The sequence below is a fragment of the Pipistrellus kuhlii genome, unplaced genomic scaffold, assembly GCF_014108245.1.
Source record: "Pipistrellus kuhlii isolate mPipKuh1 unplaced genomic scaffold, mPipKuh1.p scaffold_m20_p_21, whole genome shotgun sequence".
Taxonomy (NCBI): Eukaryota; Metazoa; Chordata; class Mammalia; order Chiroptera; family Vespertilionidae; genus Pipistrellus; species Pipistrellus kuhlii.
Genome location: NW_023425520.1, coordinates 11,990,020 through 12,017,841, shown reverse-complemented (window position 1 = coordinate 12,017,841; position 27,822 = coordinate 11,990,020). Strand labels below are relative to the sequence as shown.

At 47.4% G+C, this 27,822-nt stretch overlaps 1 protein-coding gene across 8 annotated transcripts in view; it reads right to left on the bottom strand.

Annotated features, from left to right (window-relative positions):
- Positions 1 to 27,619, bottom strand: part of TRPC3 (transient receptor potential cation channel subfamily C member 3) — a 73,121-nt gene extending 45,502 nt beyond the window's left edge. For 6 of the 8 annotated variants that reach the window (XM_036450259.2, XM_036450262.2, XM_036450263.2 and 3 more), the window contains exons 1-2: positions 26,640 to 27,619; positions 2,667 to 3,438 (exon numbers count right to left, since the gene is read on the bottom strand). In XM_036450259.2, the coding sequence (XP_036306152.1) occupies positions 2,667 to 3,438; positions 26,640 to 26,884 (1,017 nt within the window). In that variant the 5' untranslated portion in view covers positions 26,885 to 27,619. The remainder of the gene's footprint in view (positions 1 to 2,666; positions 3,439 to 26,639) is intronic. The other 2 variants (XM_036450258.2, XM_036450260.2) reach the window with 1 other exon arrangement.
- Positions 27,620 to 27,822: the final 203 nt, after the last annotated feature.

The following is a 27,822-nucleotide window of genomic DNA, read 5'->3' as shown; positions in this document are numbered from 1 at the left end:
GGAGGATTAGACCCAGAGGCCATCCTGTCCAGGATGCTGTCTCTCGGAATAGCTACAGACAGCATTTGCACACCCAAAATCCGCCTGTAATAACCTGTCACCACGCTGTCCTCCCTTCATTTTTCTAAGTCTGTATCTGAGCGTGGCCAGCCTCCTGGTGTAATGACCTTCGCGTGTTTTTGGCACCAGGCCTCCCGCATTCTTCAAGAAGCTCTGGAAATCGCAAAGCGGTTGGGAGCCTTCTCTCAAGCACCTGAGTGGTGGCGATTTGTGGGGCGAGATGCCAGATCTCCCGGCCATTCAGGGATGGTGATGAAACAGGGATAGGTGCCCACAAAGGGAAAAACCACCTCTTTCTTGCTAGGCAGCACATTGTCTATTTTTTCATTTCAAAGCTGGTACTTTGAGCTCAAAGTCTCTGTGGAAAGAATACAGAGAACACCACGAACCAGGGCAAATGAGGTGAGCTGCTTGCCTCCGCGATGAGTGTCACTCCACCGCCCCTTCCAGCCAAGCCCCGGGTCAGAGCAGGGAAAGCTGTTTTCTCCATCAGCCTAAGGCCCTGGCAGATGGGCAATGAGTGTGGGGCAGGAGGTCAAGGAGGAGAGGGGAGGGCAGGTAACCAGGCAACAGCAGGACAGGTAAGAATAAGGAAGAAAAGGAATATGCAATCAGGGGAGGGGACTCGTCCCTGGACACCATGACTCAGAGAAGGCTATGCCACCCAAGGGCTTTCCATAGAATTCAGATCAAGGCACAGTGAGATTTAGATGGTTTCCACATATCCTTAGCTATCTGGTAGCTTTATGCATGCCCTCTTAAACTCAATTGTGTTCTTGTTCTTATTCATTCTCTCTCCCTCTCCCTCTCCCTCTCCCTCTCCCTCTCCCTCTCCTCTCCTTCCCCCTTTACTTGCAATATTCCCCACCTCTGAAAGGTTATCAGATGTGACTGTAGTCAGAGTAAAGGGAACTCTAAGTATTATCAATATAGATTTCACCACCTTCAGGGGAAAGCAAAAAATGACAGACTTTTCAACCATGGCTTTATTGAGATAACTTTTCTGGGCAGAATTGCATACATCGTTATCTTCTGCAAATTATTAAAACATATTCCCTTTTGTAGAATCTCTTTTATAGACTTTCAATGGATAACAAGCAAAACACATTAAAAAAAAGGTTGAGTGATATTTGAAAGGCAAACAAATTTAGAATTATATTTTTATTGCTATGCCAAAATAAAAAAATAGTATTTAGACTACTTTACCTGAATGTTTTTCTATTATCACTAAAGAGAATTTGAGGCTTTCAAATGTTCTGAAATCTGTCTAAAACAAATTCATTTGGTGCCCAAGGAAATAAGTCTTTCAAATATTACATAACGAATCTCTTCAAAGGTACTAGATATAAGGTAAATATTTATTTTATTCTTTGTATGTTCGCACATTTTCCAAAATGTTTATAATAAATATGTGTAGCTTTTATACCGGAAAAATATTTTAATGGAATAACAAATAAAATTACCCTACGCCAGAGCCCTGCCAGCACAAGATGAGAGCTGGCCAATAAGGAAGAATTTGGTGTGTATAGAAGGGGAAAAAGGCCCATCAAACTTTCCATTTTCTTACAACCCCTTGGCCTGAATTATACTGTTAGATGCATTTGTGTAAATCTCACTGAAGCATGAAAAAATGCACTAAGATCTGAAAGACAGAATAACCGTTATTCCTCAGTCTGCCATCATAACACTGACCTGAAAAGCAGAGGAACTCAACATCCACAAAATAATTCAAGGAACTGAACCAGGATAGGTGCCCACAAAGGGAAAAAAAACACCTCTTTTTCGCTAGGTAGCACATTATCTGTTTTATTTTTTCATTTCAAAGCTGGAACTTGGAGCTCAAAGTACCATCACCTCAGGTGGAGAGCCAGAGATAGGGCCCTGCTGAAAACCCGCCTACTGACTCTATCCACCGCTAACGCCATCTCCTCTCATCCGGGCTAATTTGTCTGGCCATCCAAAATGCACAGGACTGAGCAACTGAATCAACAATAACAGTGTTCTCCATCAATGTGTAATTTTTGTAAAAATGAATAACACTGATTAACTGGAGATGATGTCCAGAAACAACAACAACAAAAATCCATTAAAGCAAAACACTGGACCCCTTGCCTTTCTGGTTGACCTGGTGTCTGGGTCCCACAGTCGCCTGCCGAATACACATCTGTGGGTTTCGGGAAGAGGCATCCTGGTCAGATGAATGAAATGACTTTAGCAGCATTTATATTAGCCTTTTGACTTTCGATCTAAATGTTTGGGCTAATAAGCAGTGAACTAATCCTATTTGCATGCTGGATCCCACCATCCAACTAACTACACAAGAGGGGGGAGAACTGGGAAGAGAGACATTCAAGCCAAATCCCTTCATTTGGCAAAAGTGAACATAATGGTTACCCAGAAAAATCCTAGTCCTCGGATCCAGCCTATCCCAGTCCAGAAAACAAATTTTTCACAGCGCCAAGCTGAGCAGGGAAAAGCATCAGATCGCTTCTAAACAATGCTCCCGACCCCTGGTGACTTAACATCCCTGGAGCAACGCTGGTTTGGGAGCAAAGCAGGGCAGGCGCCAGGCAGGCCGCTCCGGCCGCGCGGGGCGCCCAACTTACCTTGAACTCCTTTTCGATGTTGGCCAGCTTGGCCAGCTCGTTGCTGAGCTCCAGGGCGGTGAGCACGGGGTCCTCGCTGGACAGGGACAGGTAGGCCGGGCTGGCCAGCCCACGGTAGGCGTTGATCCTGGAGCGCGAGTGGCTGAAGGAGTCACGCCGCTGCTTCTCGGTGCAGTCGCCGCACTTGCAGAAGTAGTCGTGCGGCCGCTCGATGCGCGCGCCGCGCAGCAGCAGCATGTGCACCACCTCGTACTTCTGGCAGTGCGCCGCCAGGATGATGGGCGTGATGTCGGGCGAGAAGCGCGTGCCGTCCTCGTCGTAGGCGTAGAAGTCGTCGTCCTGCAGCTCTTGCTCGCAGGGGCTGAGCGTCAGGCGCCCGCTGGCCGCGAAGCCGGGGTGGTTGAGGATGGCCTCCACGATGCGCACGTAGCCCTTGCTGATGGCCAGCAGCAGCGCGTCGCCGATGCGCGCCAGGTTCTCCTTCTTGAGCAGCAGCTCCGTCACCTCCAGGTGCTCGTTGCCCACGGCCAGCTGCAGCGCGTTCTGGCCCATGTAGTCCACGCAGTTGACATTGAGGGTGCGGGACTCCTCCAGCATCTTGCGCACCACCGGGATGTTGCCGTACTCGGCCGCGTCCAGGAAGCGCTCCTCCTCGGCTGTGAGGCTGGTGCCGCGGTCGTTGAACATGAAGGCCGGGCCCCGCACGGCCTGGCGCCGGCCCTTCTCCCGCATCACCGTCTTGCGCCTCAGAGATGGGCTTTCATCCATGGACCTGGTCAGCAGCAAAGAAAAAAGAGCTGCAGGCCAGCAGGGCGAATTGCTCCCTCCGGGCGGGCGTCGAGCCCTGCAGGAATCCACAGCGCCCGGCTCGGCGCTAACAGCGCCCCCGAAACGCACACCTGTACCTGTGCGACCTGAACCGGGAGCAGCCGCCAGCCCCGCCAACCAGAGCTCCTTTCCACAGAAACCGCTTCAGGAGAGGCAGTGACAGAAACACTTGCCAGACCCGCGCCTCCCTGCGACCCTGGCAGAGACGGAGCTCAGCGGACCTGTGGAATCGCCTTATACTGCTCAGCAGTCTGGAAATACAGGCTGGCAGGTGCCTGAGAGCTGGAGAAAGTACGTTTTTCAAGAATTAGGCCAGGACATGCTCTCAAGTCATTACACATTTTTAACTAAACACAACAATTAATTAAAAAGAAAGAAAAATCTCAGTATTTAGCCAAGTGTCATCTTTCAGGATCTTAGGGTACCTGTCCCTACCCCCCCCCCCCCAAAACACACACACACACAACCTTATAAGATTAGTTTTTCAATAATACAGACAAGATTTATCAATTTAAAGTTAGAGCATCAAGCTAGATATGTTATTGAAAATAACTGCCTTTATAACAAGTTGCTTAATTACCAATATTGTATAGTTGCTTCTCTGAACTATGGTACATTATGGTTTAAAAATCACTCGCATTACTTCTGAACAAAGCACCTGACACTAATGCACATCCAGGACTGTGCACCGGCCCTAACACCAGCCACAGGCTGAGTGTCCGCTGCCTACAGTCGGACAGCGATCCATGAGCAGCGGCTGGAGTTCACATCCCAGTGCTGTGGGGCTGGGCAGGTAACTTTGCCCCCTGGGTCTCCTTACCCAGGGCAACAGGCACATTTACAAAGCACTTCAGATTGTCCCCATGAGCTCATGAATAAAAAAGCTTTTCTGAAAGTTCTGAGTCTCTGAAAAATGATGTTAAATAATATCATTTTTAATATTTCAATGGTTATTTTAAGTACAAATATGCATCTTTACCTTTGCCCAATTCTAATATTCTTGCTAACTGAAGTGCTTAATATAACTTCCTTTTTAAAAAGTCTGTGATTTGTGTGTGTGTGTGAGTTGCACCACCAGAGGTACCAGATATAGCTCTTCTCACATGACTGACTTTTGAAGCAAATAAGAGTGACCAGTTAAAAGTGAATGGCTGGAGGAAATGATTTCCTTGCATAATGTGTTCCCGAAACACCTCCTGCTATTGACAAAACAGTATTCGCAGGGTCAGGAGTTGAACACCAACGAGAGAGGACACTGGCCTCCCCAACAGCTGGAGGGGATCCTGGGCCTCAACCAAAGGACAAGCTCAGAGGCCACCGCAGAGGTTTCCAGACAGAGAGCAAGGGCAGGGGCCAGGCACACCGGCTCTGCAGAGTGAGAAAAGCAGAGGTACCAGAAAGGCTTGTTAGCTAATCCAGGGCAGAGAGGGCTGTGGCTGGCTCCCATTCTAATAGCTTAACTAGTGTTGGGTGATCAACTTTAAAAATAAAACATAGCATTTATATACAGGACGGGGCAAAAGTAGGTTTACAATTTACAGTTGTTCAGATGAAAAATCTATATTCGGTATATATAAAATGCTAAGCAATCGGCTGACCAGACGTGCACTGACCACCATGGGTCAGATGGTCAACACAGGAACTGCCAAGCGACAGCAACTTTGCAGAGTGCCCTCTTGCACTTTGGGACCTCTTGGGGGATGTCGCACTGCTGGTTTCAGCCTGATCCCCACAGGCCAATCTGAAGGACCCTTACCTGTCAGAGGGACCCACTCACTCCACAGACGCCCTTCAAGCCCCAGCGCCACCCCAGGTGCACCAGCCAGGGAGGGACCCTGGGGGTTTGGCTCCAGGGCGTGTCCAGCCTGTCCTGTCTGGTTCTACCTACCAGCCACCTTCTAATTTCCTTTCAATGTGCATGAGTCCATGCACTAGGCCTCTAGTAACACAATAATTAATAAATAACAATACAAGAATAAACTGTTTCATGTCTGCACAACTATAAACCTATTTTTGCCCCACCCTGTACACACACACACACACACAAACACACACTGTAAATGCACATATCTTTGCACACATACAAAAGTATTTGCTGCAATTTCTAGAAAGCAACCAAAGACTATTGGGGAGTGGAACTGAGTATCCACAGCGGGAGGGAGATTTTTACTTTTACTTACAGCCTTTAGCACAGTTTGAATAGTTTTAACCACAGTTTGAGTATTTTTACTAAAATATAAAATTCATGTTTTCAATTTTTATTTATTTTAATCCCTTAGGTACATATTGGCAATCATTGCAGTTAATCTTTCTGAAGCTAAATAAATGCCCTGTGTTTGACTATTATTTGTAGGGTATGGATGTGCCGTGTGTAGGATAGTGTGTGGTGCCTGGGGTGTGTGCTGTGTGTATAACTGTGTTTGTATGTGTGCTGGTATGATGATGATTTTTAAGTGGGAAACGGCACTCACTGAGCTGCCCAGAAGAGAACTGTGTTTCATAACCAAACTCTATGACAAGGGTTTTAAACAAATCCCAAATGTGGGAAGTCACCACTTGCCCGATATTGTCACGAGAGTGCACCAAGGGCATTGGGCATTAGCAGGTCTGATGCTAATCATGGATTGTTCGTCTTGAGATAGTGGTGGCTCAAGGCAATTTCCTAATTTGGTAATCCTCTTACTGATTTACTGATTACCAAACTTTACCTTTCCCATCCCACCCTCTTCCCTTACCTCCCCCATTGTCCTCATCCATAGGTATACTGTTTTTGTCCCCACACCCCCATACCCCTTTCCCCCTGAGAGTTGTCAGTCCACTCCCTTTCTATGTCCTTGTTTCTATTATATTCACCAGTTTATTCTGTACATCAGGTTTTTAATTCACTTGACTTTTAGATTTACTTGTTGATATGTATTTGTTCTTCATAATTTTTATCTCCTCCTCCTCCTCCTCCTCCTCCTCCTCCTCCTCCTCCTCCTCCTCCTCCTCCTTCTAATGTCTTTCGGCATTTCATATAATACTGGTTTGATGTTGATGAACTCCTTTAGCTTTTTCTTGTCTGTGAAGTTCCTTAGCTCAGTGTTTTTCAACCTTTTTTGGGCAAAGGCACACTTGTTTCATGAAAAAAATCACGAGGCACACCACCATTAGAAAATGTTAAAAAATTTAACTCTGTGCCTATATTGACTGTATATAACGTAATTCTCTTGAATAGGAATCAAATAAACACAAAGAAAGTATTTTATAATTACTTTATTATGAAATATTAAGTAAACAAAATAGTGAAAAATTATAAAATTCTTGTCTTGTCTGCACCTACGGCACACCAGGCAACATCTCGTGGCACACTAGTGTGCCGCGGAACAGCGGTTGAAAAACACTGCCTTAGCTGACCTTCAATTCTGAATGTCAGCTTGACTGGGTAGAGTACTCTTGGTTGTAGGTTCTTGCTATTCATCATTTGACTGTTTTTTGCCACTCCCATCTGGCCTGCATAGTTTCTGTTGAGAAATCAGCTGACAATTGTATGGATGCTCCCTTGTAGGTAAAATCTCTTGCTGATTTTAATATTCTTTCTGTCTTTCGCTCTTAGCATTTTAATTATGATGTGTCTTGGTGTGGTCCTCTTTGGATTCCTTTTGTTTGGGGTTCTGTGTGCTTCCTGGACTTGTAAGTCTATTTCACCAGGTGAGGGAAAGTTTTCAGTCATTATTTCTTCAAATAGGTTTTCAGTATCTTACTCTCTTTTTTCTTCTGGCACCCCCATAATCCTGATGTTGGTATGCTTAAAGTTGTCCCAGAGTCGAAGCCGGTTTGGCTCAGTGGTAGAGGGTCGGTCTGTGGACTGAAAGGTCCCAGATTCAATTCTGGTCAAGGGCATGTACATTGGTTGCGGGCACATCCCCGGTAGGGGGTGTGCAAGAGGCAGCTGGTCAATGTTTCTCTCTCATTGACGTTTCTAGCTCTCTCTCTCTCTCTCCCTTCCTCTCTGTAAAAAATCAATTATATATATATATATATATATATATATATATATATATATATATATATATATATATATATTTTTTTTTTTTTTTTTTAAGTTGTCCCAGAGGCTTCTTACACTATTCAAAAGAATTCAAATTTTTGTATTCTTTTTTTCTTTTAGCTTTTCTAGTTGAGTGATGTTTGCTTCTTTGTATTTCAAATTTTTGACTTGATTCTTGCATTTCTCTAGTTTGCTGTTGGATGTCTGTATAATATTTTTTATTTCAGTCAGTGAATGTTTAATTTCTAGTTGGTCCTTTTCCATATCCTCGAGGGTCTCTCTCATATCCTCGAAAGCCTTGCTAAATTTATTGGTCTTTTCTAGGAAATTCTTAAAAAACCTTATAACCGTGGTTTTGACCTCTATCTCCAGTCATTTGTTTTCCTCCATTTCTTTCATTTGTGATCTGTTTCTTTGTCTCTGCATTTTAATTGCTTCCCTGAGTTGGTAGGGTAGCTTTGTGTGCTTGGTGTCCTATATGGGCCAGTGGCTTGGTGGACAATCTTGGTGCCCCCCTTTGTGGACTGTGTGTACAACCTTGTTGTAGTTAAATCTTGATTGCTGTTGGTATCAGTGGAAGGAGTTGACCTCCAGGCTGTGAGGATCAACTGTGTCTATGCTGAGAGACAGCCTTATTAAACTAGACTTGCAAAACTGCAAAAGCCTCTGTGCTCAGCTTGGATGGGGTGGTTTCAGCATGGAGCCTATAGCCTTGTCTTCCCATCAGTCCTGCCCTGTGAGGTTCCTGAGTCTCAGTGTCCCCCAGTGTCCTTCGGTATTCGCTGCAAGTACCTCTGAGAGAAAGGCGCCCTTGAGTTTTGCCCCCTTCCCCACAATGAATCTGGATTCCCAGATTCTCACCCGGAACTGGAGTTCAGTGCAGTCTGGAGCTTTGTCTCCTTCCCACTAGGGCTATACAGCGGCACAGTCAACAGTCTGTCCTCTGCGTATTCACATGCACGCCTCCAGACTTCTGCCTTTTGCCACTCCCCTGAGTTTTCACCTTACAGCCCAGATTTCTCCAGTATAAGCCTAGGTCCCCAGGATGAGACTGGCCAAGAGACATACCCTGGGCCAACCTCCCGTGGTCCCTCCCTGGCCAGCCGCACCTGGAGTGGCACTGTGGCTGGAAGGGAATCTGTGGAGTGAGTGGGTCCCTCTGGCTGGTGGGATCCCTTGGCCTGATCTATGGGGAGCGGTCCGAAACCTGCTCTTCAACATCCCCCGAGGTGTCCTGGAGTGTGAGAGGGCACTCTGCAAAGTTGCTGTCATACAGGGTGTGGAACACAAATGCAAGTGTGCAAAAAACCAGATTCGGGGCCGACAGTGCCCCAGCAACAACATAACCAATGGCTGAAGGTGGAATCATGCAGCCCCATGAGGAATCGGGTTCCCTCCTCTCTGGTTTCAGGGTGGATCACCTGAGAACTGCTGCTGCCAAGTCACTGCAGCTCAGCAGCTCCTGCATTGAGCGTCTGCTCCCTGTGGTCAGTGCATATCATAGCTACCAGTCAGATGAACATTTAGCATATTAGTCTTTTATATATATAGATAGCATGGACTTCATTGGTTAATATTTTTAGCATAAGCTATAGACTGGCTAGAATTTCCATATTGTATAAAAGATTAATTTTGTACTTGCCATTGATATGTTGACATTATCTATGACTACAGAACATATATACAGAGTATATGTCTGCAATTCCAATCTAAACTCAGATGAGTCATCTTTGGGGAAATAAACTCATTATTAGTTAGTGTTACATCTTAATGAAAAGGGCTTTTTATCTGGTGTTGCTACCTACAAAGAACATCACTTAAAAACAAAAACAAAAAACAACAACAACAACAACAACAAAAACAACCTTTTCTCCCAAAAGACAGAAAATACCAAAAGATGATTCTTTCATAAAGTTTTTCTTTGTATATCTCAGTATCTAAAATGTTTTATTAGTATTTCTTCATTTTTGGGAACTTATACCTTCATACTGTATATTTGAGTTGAAATGTGAGATTTTAGTAACTATACAACACAAGTCCTATGAGTCATTTTGATTTTGTCTTTAAATGATTCTAACACTGAGTTAAGTGTGAAGTGAGATTTCTCAATCAGAATGAATTATACTGCAATTTCATACTAAAAGAGCCAACTTAATACTACTTATAGTGAAGCCACATAGAAAGTGCCTTTCGTAAAAAACTTTCCTTACAGTAAGCTTCACCAATATGGACTGATAGAATAACATAAGCCACATTTGATTTATCCACAATGCATAAACCTGGTGCCAATCTCAGCTGGTCTAGGCAAGCCTCTCTTCTAGCATCCTAAATAATAAAAACCTAATATGCAAATTGTCCCCTTGGGCAGTCAATCAACCAGGAGTTCAACTGGGAGTTCAGGAGTTCAATTGCTTGTGAACTGTGCTGACATGTGCTGACCACCAGGGGGTGACACAAAATATGTTGGGTGTCGGGGACAAGTGCTGGCAGCAAGCAGCAGCCCCAATGAGAGTGGGACTGAGGTGGGATGGTAGAGCAGGTGAGCGAGTGGCTCCAGGCCAAGGGTAAGAGTGGGGGCCCAATCCCCGCAGGCCATCCTGAGGGACCCTACCCATGCATGAATTCGCGCACCAGGCCTCTAGTGAGAAATAAGGAAGGGGAGAAGGTGAATGGAAGAGAATACTTAATTTCAATAATGCCAACACTAACATTATTTTGCCAGACATCAGTTCTGCATCCAGTGGGAGGATGCATTCATCCCTGCAGGGGCCTTCTTTCTGGTACAGCACCGGAGGGACACTGACCTAAGTCACACACTCGACAAGAGCCACATGCAGGCTCCTTTTTGGCTCAGATGGATGCTGGGACCATGGACTGCTATGGACTGAATTGTGTCCCTCCTACAAATCCCCATGTGAGGACGTGGAGGGAAGTCAGCAGCCTGCAAACAGGAAGAGAGCTCACAGAACCTGACCATGCCGGCACCTGGTCTCAGACTTCAGGCTCCAAACCTGTGAGAAAATGCACAGTTGTTTAAGCCACCAGGTCTATGTTGGTGCTTGTTAAACAGCCCAAGCTAAGGAAGACACTAATGGTACATCTTAAGGCAAAAAAACAAAAAAACAAAAACAAAAAACACCAACTTTTTCATGATTTCTGAAACAAACCTTGGGTTCTTAGTACTATTATAGTTCAAACACTGGAGCAGATAAAAGGTTCTTCCTGAGAAATATTTTGGTGAATCCAAAGGCAACCCTTTTCTCCTCTATATTCAGAATCAAAAGTATAAGCAACACTCCTCAGTGCTTATAACTTTGCTAGCAACGTCTCTGACCTCTATCAGTGTCTCTGCAAGTGTGCCTTGAGGACCACCTGCCTGTTAAAATGCAGATTTCTAGGCCCAGTTCTAGATGAAATGAATCAGAATCTCTCAGGAGTAGGTTCCTGGAATATCTGTCTTACATGAGCATCTGCACTCAATGTGGAGACTCTCCCTATAAAAACAATGGGCTGCCCTGTGCCATGACCTCAGACTGTGAAGACTTTAACCACTTGGCACACTGTCCCTGCCAAATGTAAATGTAAATATAATAGATTTGAGCTGAGGGACAAGCAGCCTTATGTTCATTCCAGTTCACTAGGCTTTATGACTATTTAAAATTTGATTTTTAGGAAGAGACTGACTTGAGTCATAATAATAAGCCTGCAGAAATGCCTTCATCAGTGACCCCTTATTTTTTATCAAGGACTGATATTTTTTAAAAGATCTTCTTCAATATGACATTGAAAGGATTAAAGAGGCTGGCCATTGTAGTATTCATTGTACCTTTTATGGGGTTCAAGTTCTAACTTCATCCTAGAATGGTGTAGCAAGAAGCGACTGACTTGATTCATAATAATAATAAGCCTGCAGAAATGTCTTTATCAGTGACCCCTCTAGATGAGTTTGCTTCCTTTAATCTAATAATATTGACCATATAATCCTGGCCTATGGGGGGGTTTTTGCCCACAGTGTCCAGGAACTTAGTTTTGATCTAAAAATGCTCAAATACCATCACATTTCTATCCCAGACTTCAGTCTCTCCCCTCATCTGAAATGATTTCTCACCTAGATTTTTAAATCAATGATCCTATATTCTGTGTGTTTTAAAGCTATTTTATGGTTATCAAAACTCCTTTAAAAAAATAGAGTATTAATAAATACCTCCAGCCCTGACCAGTTTGGCTCAGTGGCTAGAGTGTTGGCCTGCAGACTGAAGGTCCTAGGTTCGATTCCAGTCAAGGGCATGTACCTTGGTTGTGGGCACATCCCCAGTAGGAAGTGTGCAGGAGGCAGCTGATCAATATTTCTCTCTCATTGATGTTTCTAGCTCTCTATCCCTCTCCCTTCATATCTTTGTAAAAAAAAAAAAAATCAATAAAATATCCTACCCAATAAAAGAATAATATGCAAATTAACCATCACTCTGCTACACTCACAAGCCATGCCCACCAGCCACGCCCTCCAGCTAATCAGAACAAGTAGGCAAATAAACTCAACCAAGATGGCTACAACCACAGAGAGCAGGAGGGAGGCTTGGGTTTCCCAGGCAATGGAGGAAGCCAAGCTTTCTGCCGGCCCTTGCTGGCTTAAGCCTCCACTTAAGGCTACAACGTTTCAATTATAGAAGGTAAACAAATCCAAACAGAAATGGTGGTAGCCACAGAGCTGGAAAGAGTGGAAAGCTAGGGTTGCCCCTAGCAATAGACTCAAAGCTTTCCACACACCCTGGCTGCCTGAGGCCTCCACTCCAGGCTACAAAGTTTCAATTATAGAAGATACATAAATTCCAACAGAAATGGCTGCTGGCCATAGAGTGAGCAGAAGGCTTGGCTCCATTCCAGGCTACAAAGTTTAAATTGTAGAAGGTAAATAAATTCCAGATACCAGGGCCTCCACTTGATTTGCCAGGGGTGTGTGGCTGGCCTGCAAACCACCACAGGTCCCTCGCTAAGGCCGCCCCATATCCCACGGGAGCCCCCATCCTGATCCAGGACACCCTTCAGGGCAAACCAGCTGGCCCTCACCCATGCACCAGGCCTCTATCCTATCTAATAAAAGAGTAATATGTAGATTGACCATCACTCCAACACACAATATGGCTGCCCACATGTGGTCAAAGATCCTGCCCCTATGTAGACACAAGATGGCTAGCAGGAGAGGGCAGTTGGGAGGCACCAGACCTGCGAGGGAGGGCAGTTGAGTGGGACCAGGCCTGCAAGGGAGGGCAATTAGAGGTGATCAACCCTGCAGGGGAGGGCAGTTAGAGATGACCAGGCTGGCAGAGGCGGGAAGTTGGGGACAAACAGGCTGGCAAGAGAGCAGTTAGACATCAACCAGACTGGCATGGGAGTGGTTAGGGGGTGATCAGGCTGGCAGGCAGAAGCAGTTAGGGGCAATCAGGAAGGCAGGCAGGCAAGCAGTTCAGAGCCAGCCGTCCTGGATTGTGAGAGGGATGTCTGACTGCCTATTTAGTCCTGATCCCACCAGACATCCCTCAAGGGGTCCCAGATAGGAGAAGGTGCAGGCTGGGCTGAGGGACATTCCCCCAACCCCATGCACGAATTTTGTGCACCAGGCCTCTAGTAGTTAAATAAATACTCCTCACTGCCACCCCTGAATGGCAAGGTCATGCGTTATATAGTATTAGCCTGTGCCCCACAGGGAGCACATACACTATAAGTACCTGTCCAGTTGAGTTCCCAAATCTCTTCCTGGGTCCTGTCCTCTCACTGGACCTCAGGTCTCACATGGACAACTCTCTGTCCTTGGTCACTCCGAAACATCCCTCCCCCTTAAGCCAGTGCCATCATCTCAGCTGCTTCCTTAGGTTGGCAAGTTCGGTACCCCGGAACTCACTGCTTCAGTCCTGCCGGTCACTACGTTCTGAAGCTTCTCCTTGGGAACGCTTGTCATCTGGGGCTTTTCTTCCAGGTCTCACTACCTGAACCCTCCTCAGATCCTTCACAGATGCAGGTGGGTCCCGACCAACAGGTCTAGACTGGATCCTTGTTCCAGGTCCAAGCTGGGTCCTTACAACCACTCTCCATCAGAGGTGGCGTGAAGGAAGCCAACTGCCCTTTACTGAGGGCCAGGGTGTACATATGTTTTCACGCACTATCATATTTAATTCTCAGAAGAATTGCTAAGAAGCAGGCATTATTTTCTCTGTTTCCTAAATGAGAACACTGAGCTCACAAGAGAGTGCCTAAGGAAGCCCTCAGTAAAATGCCTGAGCTGAGGGTCACCTATAGAGATGGGTGGGTGGTATGTTTGGGGAGCAGTGGAGCAGACAGATTTTAGAGGGCAAGTGCAAAGGGAACGTTCAAGGTAGTTTTACAGCTTCCTGCAAGAAAGGGGAGTTTGTGAGCAAAATTTGGGGGAAGGGGAACGGTTTTGAGGAAGGATTTGCTCCATTCCTTTTTGCTCTAATTAATGCTGAAGAAACTGGCCCCAGAGCGCCCTCGCACGCACACTGAAAGCTTGCCCACATGGGCAGCACGGCCCAGTGCTCACTGCCCAGGAGAAGGAAAATGGAGCAGAGGGAAGGACATGTCCCCACGTGGGTCCAATAGGCTGAGGATCCACCGAGGAGGTTCTTACTCTGCTTAGTCTTTTGAAGATCTGGCCCAGCCCAGCCTGGTCAAGTAGCAGAATGGTGAGGCCTTCTCAAGCCACCCTCAGCTCCCCCATTCTGTGGAGCCTGCAATGAGAGTGAGAGCCGGGGAACCTGCCCCAAGACTAGGGACGACCCCGGGTGCAGTGTGCTGGGCCCAGAACATCTGCTGCAGGCGCGGGCTCTGCATGCAGCCCCTGGGAGCTGAGCGGAAACCACGGACACCAGGGAGCCCCGCTGGGTCCTGACAAAGGCAGGTCAGCCAAGATCAAGGCACTTCCGCTGACAGGCAGCACCAAATAGACAAGGAAGAGTCAGAGGACACCAACTCTGTTCCCCCCAGGGACACATGTGGCCCTTTCCTCAATGGCCAGATGCTACAGAGACAGCAGAGGGAGGAGCAGCTTTCCAGAAGCCTGAGCAATTTTATCCAAGTGAGAGACAATTTCTTTGAAAAGAAAATGCACTTCATAGTATCAAACTTAGATCAGTGAAATCGGCCCCAGAGCATCTCTCCGGAGGGTCCTAACCAGGATGGATACTTGGACCATGAAGAGACACTGACCTCTTGTGAGGAATCAATCAGCAAGCAGAGATAAAGCTAAAGGCACAGGAGACACTCTCCTGGCTGAGCAAGTCCCTTGGTAATGCAGGGCAAGCCTTCCCTCCTGGTTCACGCACATAACTGCCTAATTGCTTAGTTAACCTAATTGTTTAATTTATTGATTGCTTAATTGCTTAATTAATTGTCTCTCACTTGTTGAATCAGAATAAGTGTCTGTTGAGCAAGCAAAACACAAAACACAATTGACTTATGTCATCGCAACAGAGCCAACTACATGCAGTAGAGGCTCAAACTCCTGTGCGCTGACACTAACTCTCCGGACGAAGAGCCCTGGTTAGAAGGACCTTCTGGAAGGTCACTGAAAGGTAGAGAATTAGGACAGTGGTCGGCAAACTCATTAGTCAACAGAGCCAAATATCAACAGTACAACTATTGAAATTTCTATTGAAAGCCAAATTTTTTAAACTTAAACTTCTTCTAACGCTACTTCTTCAAAATAGACTCGCCCACGCCGTGGTATTTTGTGGAAGAGCCACACTCAAGGGGCCAAAGAGCCATATGTGGCCCATGAGCCATGGCTTGCTAACCACTGAAGGAGATGAGACTCGGAGGACCCGTGACAGGCTCTCTACTTCACCGCCACCTCGCTGTCTCTAGGGAGTAAGAAAAGTGGTAACAGTATGCAAAATAACAGCATTACTACATGTTTAGCTATATGTTGGAATGTTTTGATTCTACAAGGAGCAGTTTCTGAAATGGCTCTCTGGATTGAATGACAAGGTCTTTCGCACCCAGCAACCATTGACATTATCAAAAGAAGTCACCTTGTCCCCTGTTGAGGAGGCGGAGAACCAGCAAGGAAGCTGGCCAACTAATAACACAGCCACATGAGCCAAAGCAAGGAGGATCACACCCAAATTGTCAGGACTAATCCCTTCACACGCTGGAGAAAGTAAACGTGCCAACGGGCCAGGACTTGGTCTGTCTTCCTGTGAAGGGCAAGGAGAGCAGAAGAGAAGTGGTGAGAAAAGCACAGAAGAGGGGACAGTGTGAGAGCAGCCACATGCTGGCATGGTGCAGGGACAGTGACAGGGAAGCGGTGATGACCGTGCATGGCAGGTGCTGACAAAGGGCAGGGAAGGCAGAGAGGAAAAGTCAAAAATAACAGACTCCACTGTCCCCTGGCAAGCAGGCACCTGCCAGTCAATGTGGCATCTCTCAGGACATCTGCCATCTACATGGCGCCCCTGACCCATGGAAGAAGAAAAGGAAGAAAAAGACCAGGGGCCTCAATAGTGTCATCAAAACACAGGTGTAGACTGTCTGTCTATATTCGTGTTTGTGGGGTGGGAGCCAGCTGATGCTCAGGAGCCCCTAAATATGCGATGTGCAAGGATGCAGGAAGGTTCCCCCTCAGTGCTACTGTCTGGGGTACAAGATAAGGGCCTTTGGCAGTGCCATGGCCCACAGCTCTGACCCTGAGCCTGCGTCCTGGCAGCATGAGCAAGTGGTAAGTGAGGCTGTCACAGGAGCCACCAAACCTACAGGTACCACACTTCTGTTAAACAGGAAAGCACAGCCTTCCTTCCTAAAGACTCTCATCAGACAAAAACCTCAAGGCAGAGATTCCAGAACTTCCAGGTCTAGAAGACCCCGGCTCCGCAGCCATAAATTCCCGAGCGGTTCTGCTGACATGTGGAACATTCAGGACTCCAACGCATCAGTTAGCACACTTAGGAGACACCTGCAAATCCCACCTTCCTGTCCCCCTGCTCAGGAAAGCTGTGCCAGGCCCTCAGCAGCGGAAGCAGAGCACAAGCCACATGACAGTGTGCTCCCTCTGAAAGAGCAGCGGGGAGGGCCCTGGCCATTGCCAGCAGGACTTCTAAATAATATTTCTTAAATGTAAGTGCCCAAGAAAGTTGTCACACAAATGCCTTCTAGAACTTCATGTTCCTGATTCCAGAAATGGCATTTGGGGTGTAGCTCCATCAAGCCCACCATCGCGCACCTTGACATCGCTGCTCTCCTGCCCATGTCCTCAACAATCCATCAGTGCCCTGGAAGGTAGGGACTGGCTCTCTCCAGCTCCCAGGGTCTGGCTTTTAGGACATGGCGGTGAAGATCTGAGTGGATGGATGGTTGCACACAGGCATGTGTACTTAACCTGGAGACGGGAGGTCCAGGAACAGGCGATTTTCCTGTCCAGATCAAAGAACACCCTTGGTCACATATGATTATGTGTGAAAATGGTGATGGAGGGGAATTGGAGCAATTCTTCTATTAAAAAAGAATGTCACATGTACTTGAATATAAATTAATAATCATAAATTAAAGTAACTTAAACAGCCCTAGATGGTTTGGCTCAGTGGATAGAGCGTCAGCCTGCGAAATGAAGGGTCCCACGTTCGATTCCAGTCAATGGCACATGCCCAGGTTGTAGGTTCGATCCCCAGTGGAAGACTTGCAGGAGGCAGCTGATCCATGATTCTCTCTCATCATGGATATTTCTATCTCTCTCTCCCTCTTCCTTCTTCTCTGAAAGCAATTAAAATATGTTTTTAAAAAAGTAATGTGGCCGAAACTGGTTTAGCTCAATGGATAGAGCATCGGCTTGGGGACTGAAGGGACCCGGGTTCGATTCCGGTCAAGGGCATGTACCTTGGTTGCGGGCATATCCTCATTAGAGGGTGTGCAAGAGGCAACTGATCGATGACTCTCTCTCATCGATGTTTCTAACTATCTCTCTCCCTTCCTCTCTGTACAAAATCAATAAAATATATATATATTTTTTAAAAAAAGTAATGTGAACAGACATTCTCCTTTCAAAGCAGATTTCAGCTCAATTCCATTTAATTCTCTTTTTTAAAATATATTTTATTGAGTTTTTACAGAGAGGAAGGGAGAGAGATAGAGAGATAGAAATGTCGATGAGAGAGAAACATCGACCAGCTGCCTCTTGCACACCCCCTACCGGGGATGTGCCCGCAACCAATGTACATGCCCTTGACCGAAATTGAACCTGGGACCTTTCAGTCCGCAGACCGACGCTCTACAGCTGAGCCAAACCGGTTTTGGCTCAATTTCCTTTAATTCTTAGTTATGCCACAAAAAGTAACAGATGGATTCTGAATCTCTTGATTTTGATCTTTCCTAAAGTTATGTTTAGCCAGAATAATTTGGGGGCAAATGGAGGATCAATCTCAGAATTAATAAGATCTAATAATTATTACCTTTAAATTTACTTTAAAAAATAAACTAATTTTCACATTACTTCCTAAATTTAATTTTTGTTATTTCAAGAGAATTAGTGACAATAGAATTAGAAGTCAAATAGTTCAGTCTATAATTGACAAGAACTGAGGCACATGACCTCAAAAAATAAAAAAACTTCTTATCCATGAGAAGCTCATATTTGGCTATTTAAATATATATTAGTCATCATCAAATATATATACATTGAATGGCCAGATTAATATGATCTCTGAACTCATAATAATCTGGCTACTCAGTGTATATCCTATATAATAAAAGGTTAATATGCAAATTGTCCCCTCAACCAGGAGTTTGACCAGCAGGCAGGCTGGCCAACTGCCCATGTCCCTGGTCAGGCTGGCAGACCCCACTCATGCATGAATTCATGCACCAAGCCTCTAATACACACACACACACACACACACACACACACACCACAACAACAACACACACCCTGAGTGGCCAGATTATTATGCTTTCAAAGATCATAATAATCTGGCAACTCAGTATATATACTAGTGGCCCTGTGCATGATATTTGTGCATATTAAAAGGGAATTAATTAGAAGAAATATTTTACTACTGCTATTTGCCCTTTATAATAGAGTGTAAGAGATGAAAGAAAATTAGTAAAATGTGTATGAAAATCTTCCTCCTTTCAGAGTCTGGGGTTCGCTGTGGAACCCAGAGTCAAGTCCCTGCCCACCAGTGCAAGCCTCAAAATCCCGGGAGACCCAGACCTGACTGGCCTGCAGAGAGAGTGGTGGGGCCTCAGGTCCCCCATCAACCCCACTGGGCAGGGGTCATGACTTCAGGTCCCCCCAACCCCTGCCATGGCTCTGGGGCAGGGGGCGTGGCCTCAGGTTCCCCACCCCTCAAGGGTACAAGGGAGTGATGACCATTTGCATATTAGCTCTTTATTACATAGGATATACGTATACTGCTAATGTTATTAGAAGCTAAGGGATCTGGTTTTTAATCATTATCATCCATATCCAATGTCAAAAGTCTGAAGTTTGAAGATGCTTGCTCATGTTTCATCACCCTGAGATCTACTTTTCAACAGAGTCCAGACACATCAGTCCAACTTGACAAAATGTATTTAGAAATGCAGGAGAATCTTCCACTGTCATGCTCTCTCCTTAACAGGTCTCACACTTATGGACAATGAAGTCTCTTTGTTTAAAAAGAGATAAAGCCAAATCCATATCATCACCTATTATTTGAATAGTGCAAAGGAAAAAGAAAAATTTTTTGAACTAGATAATTATAGACAAACTAGAGGCCCAATGCATGAAATTCGTGCACGGGGGTGGGGTGGGGGATAGAAGGGGGTAGGGTGTCCCTCAGCCTGGCCTGCACCCTCTCCAATCTGGGACCCCTCAAGGGATAACCAGCAGTTGGACATTCCTCTTACAATCCAGAACTGCTGGCTCCTAACCGCTCCCCTGCCTGCTTGATTGCCCCTAACCACCTCTGCCTCGGCCCTGTACCCAGGACCCAGGATTCCCTCCTCCAGCCAACCACAGGCACCTGGGATCTGGGCTTTCCTTCCTCTGGTCAGCCATAGCTGCCCAGGCCAGCTGCAGCCTCAGGGGATGGTAGGCAGGTGGCTTCACCTGTGCTGCAACCACAAGTGCTGGTGCCTGGGACCACAGGGTGGGCAGCTTCTCCATCTCCCAGGCCACAGCCACAGGAGCTTGTGCTTGGGGTGGCTGGCTTCTTCGTCCACCAGCTGTAGCCAGCTGTAGGTGCTGGCACCCGACCGCAGGCGGACAGCTTCTCCATCTTCCCTCGGACGCAGTGGGGGCAACTTTTCTGGCTGGCTGCGGCCTGGGATCACAGGGCAGGTGGCTTCTTCATCTTTTGGGCTGCAGCCAGCCTCAGGCACTGGCACCCGGTTTCTTGTCTCCCCCAGGACATGGGGTGGGCAGCTTCTCCAGCTGGCTGTGGCCTGGGACCACGGGGCAGGTGGCTTCTTGGTCTCCATGACTTCTCTGACTCCCACAGGCTGGGAATGGCTGTAGGGCGGGGCTGCTGCCATGTTTTTGGTTCAATTTGCATATTCACTCTGATTGGCTGTTGGGCATAGCAGAGTGATGTGATTTGCATGTTTATTAGTGTAGATATCCCTGACCTAGATGTTGAATTAAAGACAAAATGTTACGAAATCCTAATTATTGTCATAAAGCCACTGCTGAGGCCCTTATGCACAAGTGTGAAGCTAGCCACCCCTCAGTTCACAACTCCAGACCTTCAACCCGGGTCAGATTCCTGTGTCCACCCTGCCCAGGCTCCTACTCTGGTCCCCTGCCAGTGGTGCTGAGGGCACATTGAGAAGGAGACTGCTCAAGGGCCCTTCACTGTCACTTGAGCATGCTCCTGAGGGGTAGTCTCTGAGTGTGGGATTTGATGGCTTTACATGGAGGATTTCAGATGGCCCTCCCATTACACTGTACAGGTTACTATCTTCTCCATTTGCCTAATAAGATCACTCATGTTTCAGAATATTCTTTCTTCTTTGATCTTGATTCAGTTAATCATACTCTCTTCATTAGGGCTTACGTGAATGCCTAAAACCCAATCATAGGGTGTCTGGTTTCAAGACGATGGAATAAAGGCCTTTTCTGCCCAATTTCCTCTCCAAACCTACCCCCTAAACAACAAGGAAAACAAAGAAAAGTAACATAGATTTCATCTTTCTGAAGCCAAAGGGACCTGCCCATAATAGATGAGGACAAAGGAGAGGAGTTGACAGATTGGTGATGACTTAGCAGAAAGGAGGACGGTCCAACCACGGTGCCAGTAGTAAGAAGCTGATCCACCTGCTCAGTACCAGAAAAGGCCAAGAAATTGAAGGCCAGAGAAATTCCAGAAAGTAGAGATGAGGTAGGAGCCAAATATGGGTGAATTGGCTGAAAACATGCATAAGGAGTACGTAGAAACCCTTCCCCCAGAATCAGGCGTCTTCAAACTACGGCCCGCGGGCCACATGCGGCCCGCAGAGGAATCTGATCCGGCCCGCCAGGTTTTTTGGGCAGTGAGCGCAGCCGAGGTGTTACAGTAGGAATTAGTAGTTCATATAGTCCGGCCCTCCAGCTCTCTGAGGGACCGTGATCTGGCCCCCACTTTAAAAAGTTTGAGGACCCCTGCCCCAGATCTTCAGCCCACAATGCCTAAGTGAAAACTCTTACCCTTTTAGGAAATGGGATATAAAATACCTGGAGAAATAGGAACAGAGATGCTCTAGATGTGGGGTTACCAGGCCCAGGGAAGGACAAGACCCTCAATAGGGGATCCCTACCCAGTTCCAGAGTAACAGAAGCAGGTTTATTTTTTTTTTAAATACTACATTTCTGAAATAAGACAAAATGCTACAAGAAGGAATACCCATAAAATCAGAAAGAGCTCTTAGAGATTAAAAAAAAAAAAATGTAATAGTTAAAACAGGAAAAAAAATTCATGAGAGAATTGGATGATAGAGTCAAGGGAATACTCCCCCCTCTTTCTTCATTGTTTAAAGTATTACATATGTCTCCTTTCCCCCCTGATTGACCCCCGCACCACTCCCACACCCCAGGACAAGGCCCCATGCCCGTGTCCATGTTCACTGGTTATGCTAATATGCATGCATACAAGTCCTTTGGTTGATCTCTTACCTTCGCCCCTCCCCTGCCTTCTCTCTGAGGTTAGAAAGCCTGTTCAGTGTTTCTTTGTCTCTGAAGGGGACATTTGAGGAAGAAGAACAGAAAAGAGAAGCGTTGGAAAACATGAGGAGAGATCAGTCCAGGAGATCCAACATCCAAATAATAGGAATTCTAGAAAGATAGACTGAACATAGTGGGTAGGAAATAATAACAGAAATAATAAATGAAAACTTCCCAGACTATAGAGCATGATCTTCAGAGGAGGACAGAAAGGAGAGGAGTTGACGGATTGACGGAAAAGGTTCATCAAGTGTCCAGCTCACGTAATGAAAAAAGACCCATCTCATTTATATGTAGAATCTAATGAACAAAAAAATTGATGAACAAAATAGGACTAGAGGCATGAATATATGGAACCATTTTAGAGGGAAGGCAAATAGGGAGGACTGGAAGAGATCAGCTAAAGAACATGGACACAACAATAGTGAGGTGAGGCCTGGGCGGGAGTGGCAGGGGCTGGGTGGAGGGGGGTTAACGGGGAGGGGGATTAAGTGGGGGACATCTGTAACAGGGTCAACAATAAAAAAAAATTAAAAAAAGAACAAAGGCTGACACTGAGGCATATCATCCTGAAATTTCAGAATAGCACTAATGAAGAAACAATTCTTTTTATTTTCCCTAAAAGCTTCCTGAAGAAAAAGAATAATTGAAAACAACATTCATAGGAAGTCAGAGGGTTTCAGAAAGGATGTATCCAGAAAACATACAGAGGCTGCAGAAGATGTAGCTAAGGAAGCAAGAACATATGAGACCAATATTTACTCCAAGAAAAACAAGTAATTAAAAAAGAAATGCAATCTTACTAGGCCAGCTGACTCAGCATTGAACAACAGTGTCATGGTTATATCGATAGGCCAGACACACGGGAGGAAAACTGTGTGATCTCACTCACGTGTGGACTCTGAAAGCATCAGGTACTCGGGGACAGAGAGCAGATCAGTGGCTCAAGTGTAGGAACTGTGAGGAGATGTTGGTCAAAGGAAGCAAAGCTATAGGAGAGGCAAGTGCAGAGCTCCCACGGCCAGCTTGACGGCTGTATTTAATGCAGAAGCTGCTCATCTGCCTAGTGACCCTTAGAACATGGCTTTATTCTCTGTGTACAAATGTTCTCCTTTCCAGATGATAAAACCTGCTTTAAAGAGGTGTGCTCAAGTTAGTGAGAATAAATGACAGCCTGAAGCATTATATAAACACAAATTACTGCTTTTATTAGGAAAGTACTTCCTCCAAAGAAAAATTAAATGGAATTCTCTCTACTAGATGTCTTTCTCCGTGAACACAGCACTGCAGAGACCTAGGGTCTGTGCCCCTGTGCCACCACAGACCGATCCTCCTTCCAGAGCAGACTCCTAAGTTCCCCTCTTGGTTTATTGAGTATTTGACAATTGTGGGTCAATTCTTCCCTTTTCTTGAAACTCTTCTCTCTCTAGGCAGCCTGGCCTTGGTACCACCAACCCCTTCATCGTTCTCTCTCTCTCTCTCTCTCTCTCTCTCTCTCTCTCTCTCTCTCTCTCTCTCTCTCTTACTCTCTCTTTCCTCTCATAAAATATTTTCCCTGAGATAAGAGAGCCTAGACTCCCTTTGTTTTTCCATCACATTTCTTCTTCGGTGACACCACATACTCTGTAACCATTCCATTCAGATACTAAGTAGACTCTCAGATTCTCTGAGCTTTAAACTTGCATTTCCATCTTTCTGTTTGCCTCTTTGTTCTTTTCTTTCCAACAACATTACTAATCTCTTAGTTATCTAGGTTTAAATCACCAAGTCCTCTCCCACCCAGCTTTTCTATAAACCATGGAGAAAGCAGTTAGCTGCAAATTCCCAAAGATTCTACCTGTATTCTCCCTCCTCATCTCTCTTCTTTCCATCCCATCAGCACCACACAGTTACAGCCCCTAAACTCAGCCTGGATAGCCACAATACCCCTAATTTATTTATTCAGTCTGCCAATTGCTGCTTCAATCCATCCTGCTCTCAGAGTGGCTTTGATCAAATTGCTGCTGCTTTGAAACAATCAATAACTTCCTATTGCTTGTTTCTGGCATTCGGATCCTCCACATTAATGTCCCAAACCAGCACATCCAGCTACATCTCACAGTTTTCCTACACATATCTATGTTCCAACCAAACTCTAATAAATTCCCTAGACATGCCTGGCATTTGGGGAAGAGAGAAGGCTTGAAGTAATTATCCATTCTGTCTCTGCCTCATAGCCTATGCATCTTTTTCTAAAATACGTTTTTATTGATTTCAGAGAGAGGAAAGGACAGGGAGAGAGGAATGTAAACATCAATGGTGAGAGAGAATCATTGATTGGCTGCCTCCTGCACACTCTGTACTAGGAATCCAGCTGAAACTGGGGCATGTGCCTGACCAGGAATCTCATCGTGACTTCCTGGTTTATGTGTGAGGCTCAACCACTGGACAACACTGCCAGGCAATCTTCTAAGGCCCACAAAGGTTTCCTCAATTTCTCCACAACCTTAAGTTGTCCATCTCTCCTTTGCACTTGACCCTACATAGCTCTATCCTTATTCATGTTGTGTGTTTATGTTCCTTATTCTACTCTAACTTATAGCATCATTGCTTATGATCAGCTTTATTTCTACCTCTCCCTCATGAGACTTTAAATTTCTTTCTTGACTGCACACAAGTTGTCACAGTCATCTTTGTGGCTTGCTGTTCTTAGCTTGCACTTTGCACATAAAAATGCTTAAAAAATAACTTTGAATTGAAATTCATGAGGATGCCTTCAAATGCCTTTTTGGAGTTTATCAGCTATATTACAACCAAATGAGGTCATCTTGCCAATGATATATTACTTGGCCCTAGGTTGGCAAATAATTAAGATAAAGGAAGTTTCCATTTGAATCGCTGGTTGAAGCAAGAATTCTATCAAAGTTTTTTTTTTTTTTAAAGTCTTGTTAGTGATATAACAGATGTCATTCTACCTGCTAAATAAGTGTGTTTAAAATTCCCAAACAGCCCAGCCGGCATGGCTCAGTGGTTGAGCATCGACCTATGAACTAGGAGGTAGGAGTTCAATTCCCGGTCAGGGCCCATGCCTGGGTCGTGGGCTCCATCCCCAGTGGGGGTCATGCAGGGGCAGTCGGTCAATGATTCTCTCTCATCATTGATGTTTCTGTCTCTCTCTCCCTCTCCCTTCCTCTCTGAAATTAATTAAATATATATATTTATATATATATATATATATATATATATATATATATATATATATTTATTTATTTATTTATTATTATTATTTTTTTAATTCCAAACAGCCTCCTGGGGCATGGACAGCGAAATGAACCCCAGGACTGCCCCGAGGAGTCTTCTTGGTGGAAGTGGTTCCACCCTCAGCAGCCCTTCTATTCTGCCTCCGGAGGGTGTCCTGGGGCCATCCTGCTCCGATTCCATCCTAGGACTTGTTTGTTCCCTGAGCTCTGAAACTGGGCATGTTCTACTCAGTTAGAATAAAGAGCTAATCTCTGCTGGAGATATCAACGTCCGCTCTGACGTTACACAGTCACAGGCCTCAAATAAACACGGAGAGCTGGCTGCCCTGCCTCCAGAACAAATGTTTCTTAATGTCTATCTCCTTAAAATGACCCCGTCTTCCCACCCGCTTTAGGAATAAGCACAGCACAACATTGCTTGTTGAGTTGTGTACTAAACGCCCCGCAGATAGAAAATGTTCCATTAGCAGTTCGACAGTCAGTCTGCAGCGGCGCTTGCCTGATGCTTGGGTTATCGACCCCCAACTTGGAAAGGCAGAGCGAGAAGCTGTTCCGCCCCACTTTCTCTGCTAAGAGTGCTCTAATAGGTGTCCAATTTAGTTTTAAAGAATCAAGAAATTGAGCAGGGTTCTAAAACCCAAATGGACAAAAGGAAAAATGTCTAAAACCACAGGGAGGCAGGGAGGGGAGCTGGCGCTGCTTGAATTGCAACGGATCCCTGGACTTCCCTCCACTTCCTGGGCCGCCCGCGTCCACTGCAGGCCCATCTTCAGCAACAACTGAACACATCGGAAACAGGCGCTCATTTAAAGCAGCAGCCTTCCCTGGCACCTGCTGCCAGCTCTGATGTCCATTTCTAGGATGGCTGGTAGGTCCTGGTGGCCCCCGGGCCGAGGCCGGGCAGCCGGTCGCCCTCGGCAGCAGGAGGCGCTGCAGAACCACCTCCTCGGGCCGGGGCCCTCGGACCCTCGCTTCCCACCTAGATCTGAGGTTCTTCCTTAAAAAGACAGTAAACCCCGCGACACGCCCAGGGTACGTGACAGCAGACCTGGGAGCCCGCGCCCTGTAAAAGGAGTCGCGCTCTCCCTCACTCTCTGCGCCTCGTAGACCCGGGCATGAAGCGAAGTTGCTCTCCGGACCCTGAGCGCTGCCCTCCGCCTCCTTGGGGAGGCGCCGCTGCGGACCCCGGCCGCCCGGGGCAGCCCAGCCTCCCGCCGCCCTCCGGGGCCGCTGCGCTCAGGCTGCAGGCTCCCTGGGAGCGGGCCGTCGAGAAACCCGGGCCGGGCACACCGTCCACCATCTCCATCGCACACGGTCCCCTCCCTTCGCCCCGACGACGGCCGAGCCTCCGAGGGGACCCGCGATCCCCGTGGCTCACGCCGGGACGAGGGACGAGCCGGAGGCGCGCCCTGGTCAGAGCGCACCTGGCACCACCACCACCCCCGCCCCCCCTCAGGGGCCCCCGGCGCCCGGCGCTCGGTGCGGAGAGGGAGCGGCCTCGGCTGAGAACCGCGCGGCGTCCGCGGGGCCGGCTCCGGGGCAGGTCCGCGCGCTGCGGCCGGGATAGGGCCCCCGTGCCGTCCGCGCCCGGAAGTCCCCCAGGGAGCGGGCCCCGTGCCGGCGGGCCTGAGGTCCCGGGCACGTCGCGGGATGGCGCGGGCGCCTCCCTCCGGGCCGCTGCGGCCGGTACTTACAGATCGGGCTCCGGAGACCAGGGCGGCGGGCGGCGGCCGTGCGGTTCCGGCGACGAGGTCGCGGAGCGCAGCTCCAGCCCCCCGTTGACGCCCCTCCAGCCGCGCCGGCGGCGCTGCGGCTCGGCGCTCACGTCCTCCTCCTCCTCCTCCTCCTCCTCCTCCTCCTCCTCCTCCTCCTCCTCCTCCTCGGGCGCAGGGAAGGTCACCCTCGCCTGCTCCTTGCACTTCTTGACCTTGGTGGACATCGCGTCGGCCGCGGTCCGAGCGGGGGGACGCCAGCCGCCGGCCTCCGCCTTCGCCGCGCCGTCTCCCCGCCGCGCCCCCCGCCCGCCTCCCGCGCCCCGCGCAGCCCCGGACGCGGAGCGAAGAGGAGACCGCGGCGCGGCCCCGCGCCCGGCGGCCGGAGACTGGAGTCCAGGCCGCCGCCCACCATCCACCCGCCGCGGCTGCAGTTTCGGCGGCGGCGGCTGCGAGGACTCAGCCCGGGGCCGAGCTGGGCGCCGGGACTGCCTGCTCCGCGGCCCGCGCCGGCTCCGACAGCATCGCTCGCTGGAGGGGGCGGGGGACCGACTCCTCCGACTGGGCGCTGGAGAGGAGCCGGGCCAGCAGGTGGGAGGCAGGAGGTCAGAGAAACGCCCTCCCCTGCCACCCCTTCCAGAGGCTCCACACCCTCCCCTGCAGTTTCCTGGGAAGGAGAGAAACCGGCTGGCGAGCGGCTCACTGTCCTGCAGCCTGTTCACCCATCGACTATGGAGCGCACTTTTCCTTGCTCCTCACTCTGAGACTCAGTGGAACCCGCAGAGTTCAAGTACATGTCCGAGGGCCTCTGGACCCGGGAGTGGCGATATGTGTTTTCAATGCGCACGATGCTTTGGGTTGTGGGTGTTTTTTGTTTTGTTTTTTAAATGAATCTCAGAGGCATGAGACAGGATTATCTATACTTTCCGATGAAGATTTTCCAGCAAAATTTGAAGTCCTTTTAAAACCAAACCAAAAAAATAAAAAACAAAGCATTTTAAAATACAAGAACAGTATTTATTCTAGAAGAAAAGACTCGTGGCATTTTAGTCCGAAAGAGTCTTAAGGATCAAGGAACTTATCCTCATTCTAGAAATAAGGAAACAGAGGCCTAGAGAGACTGAGGAAACAAACAAGGCAGCTGGTGGGGAGACTCAGACTAGGC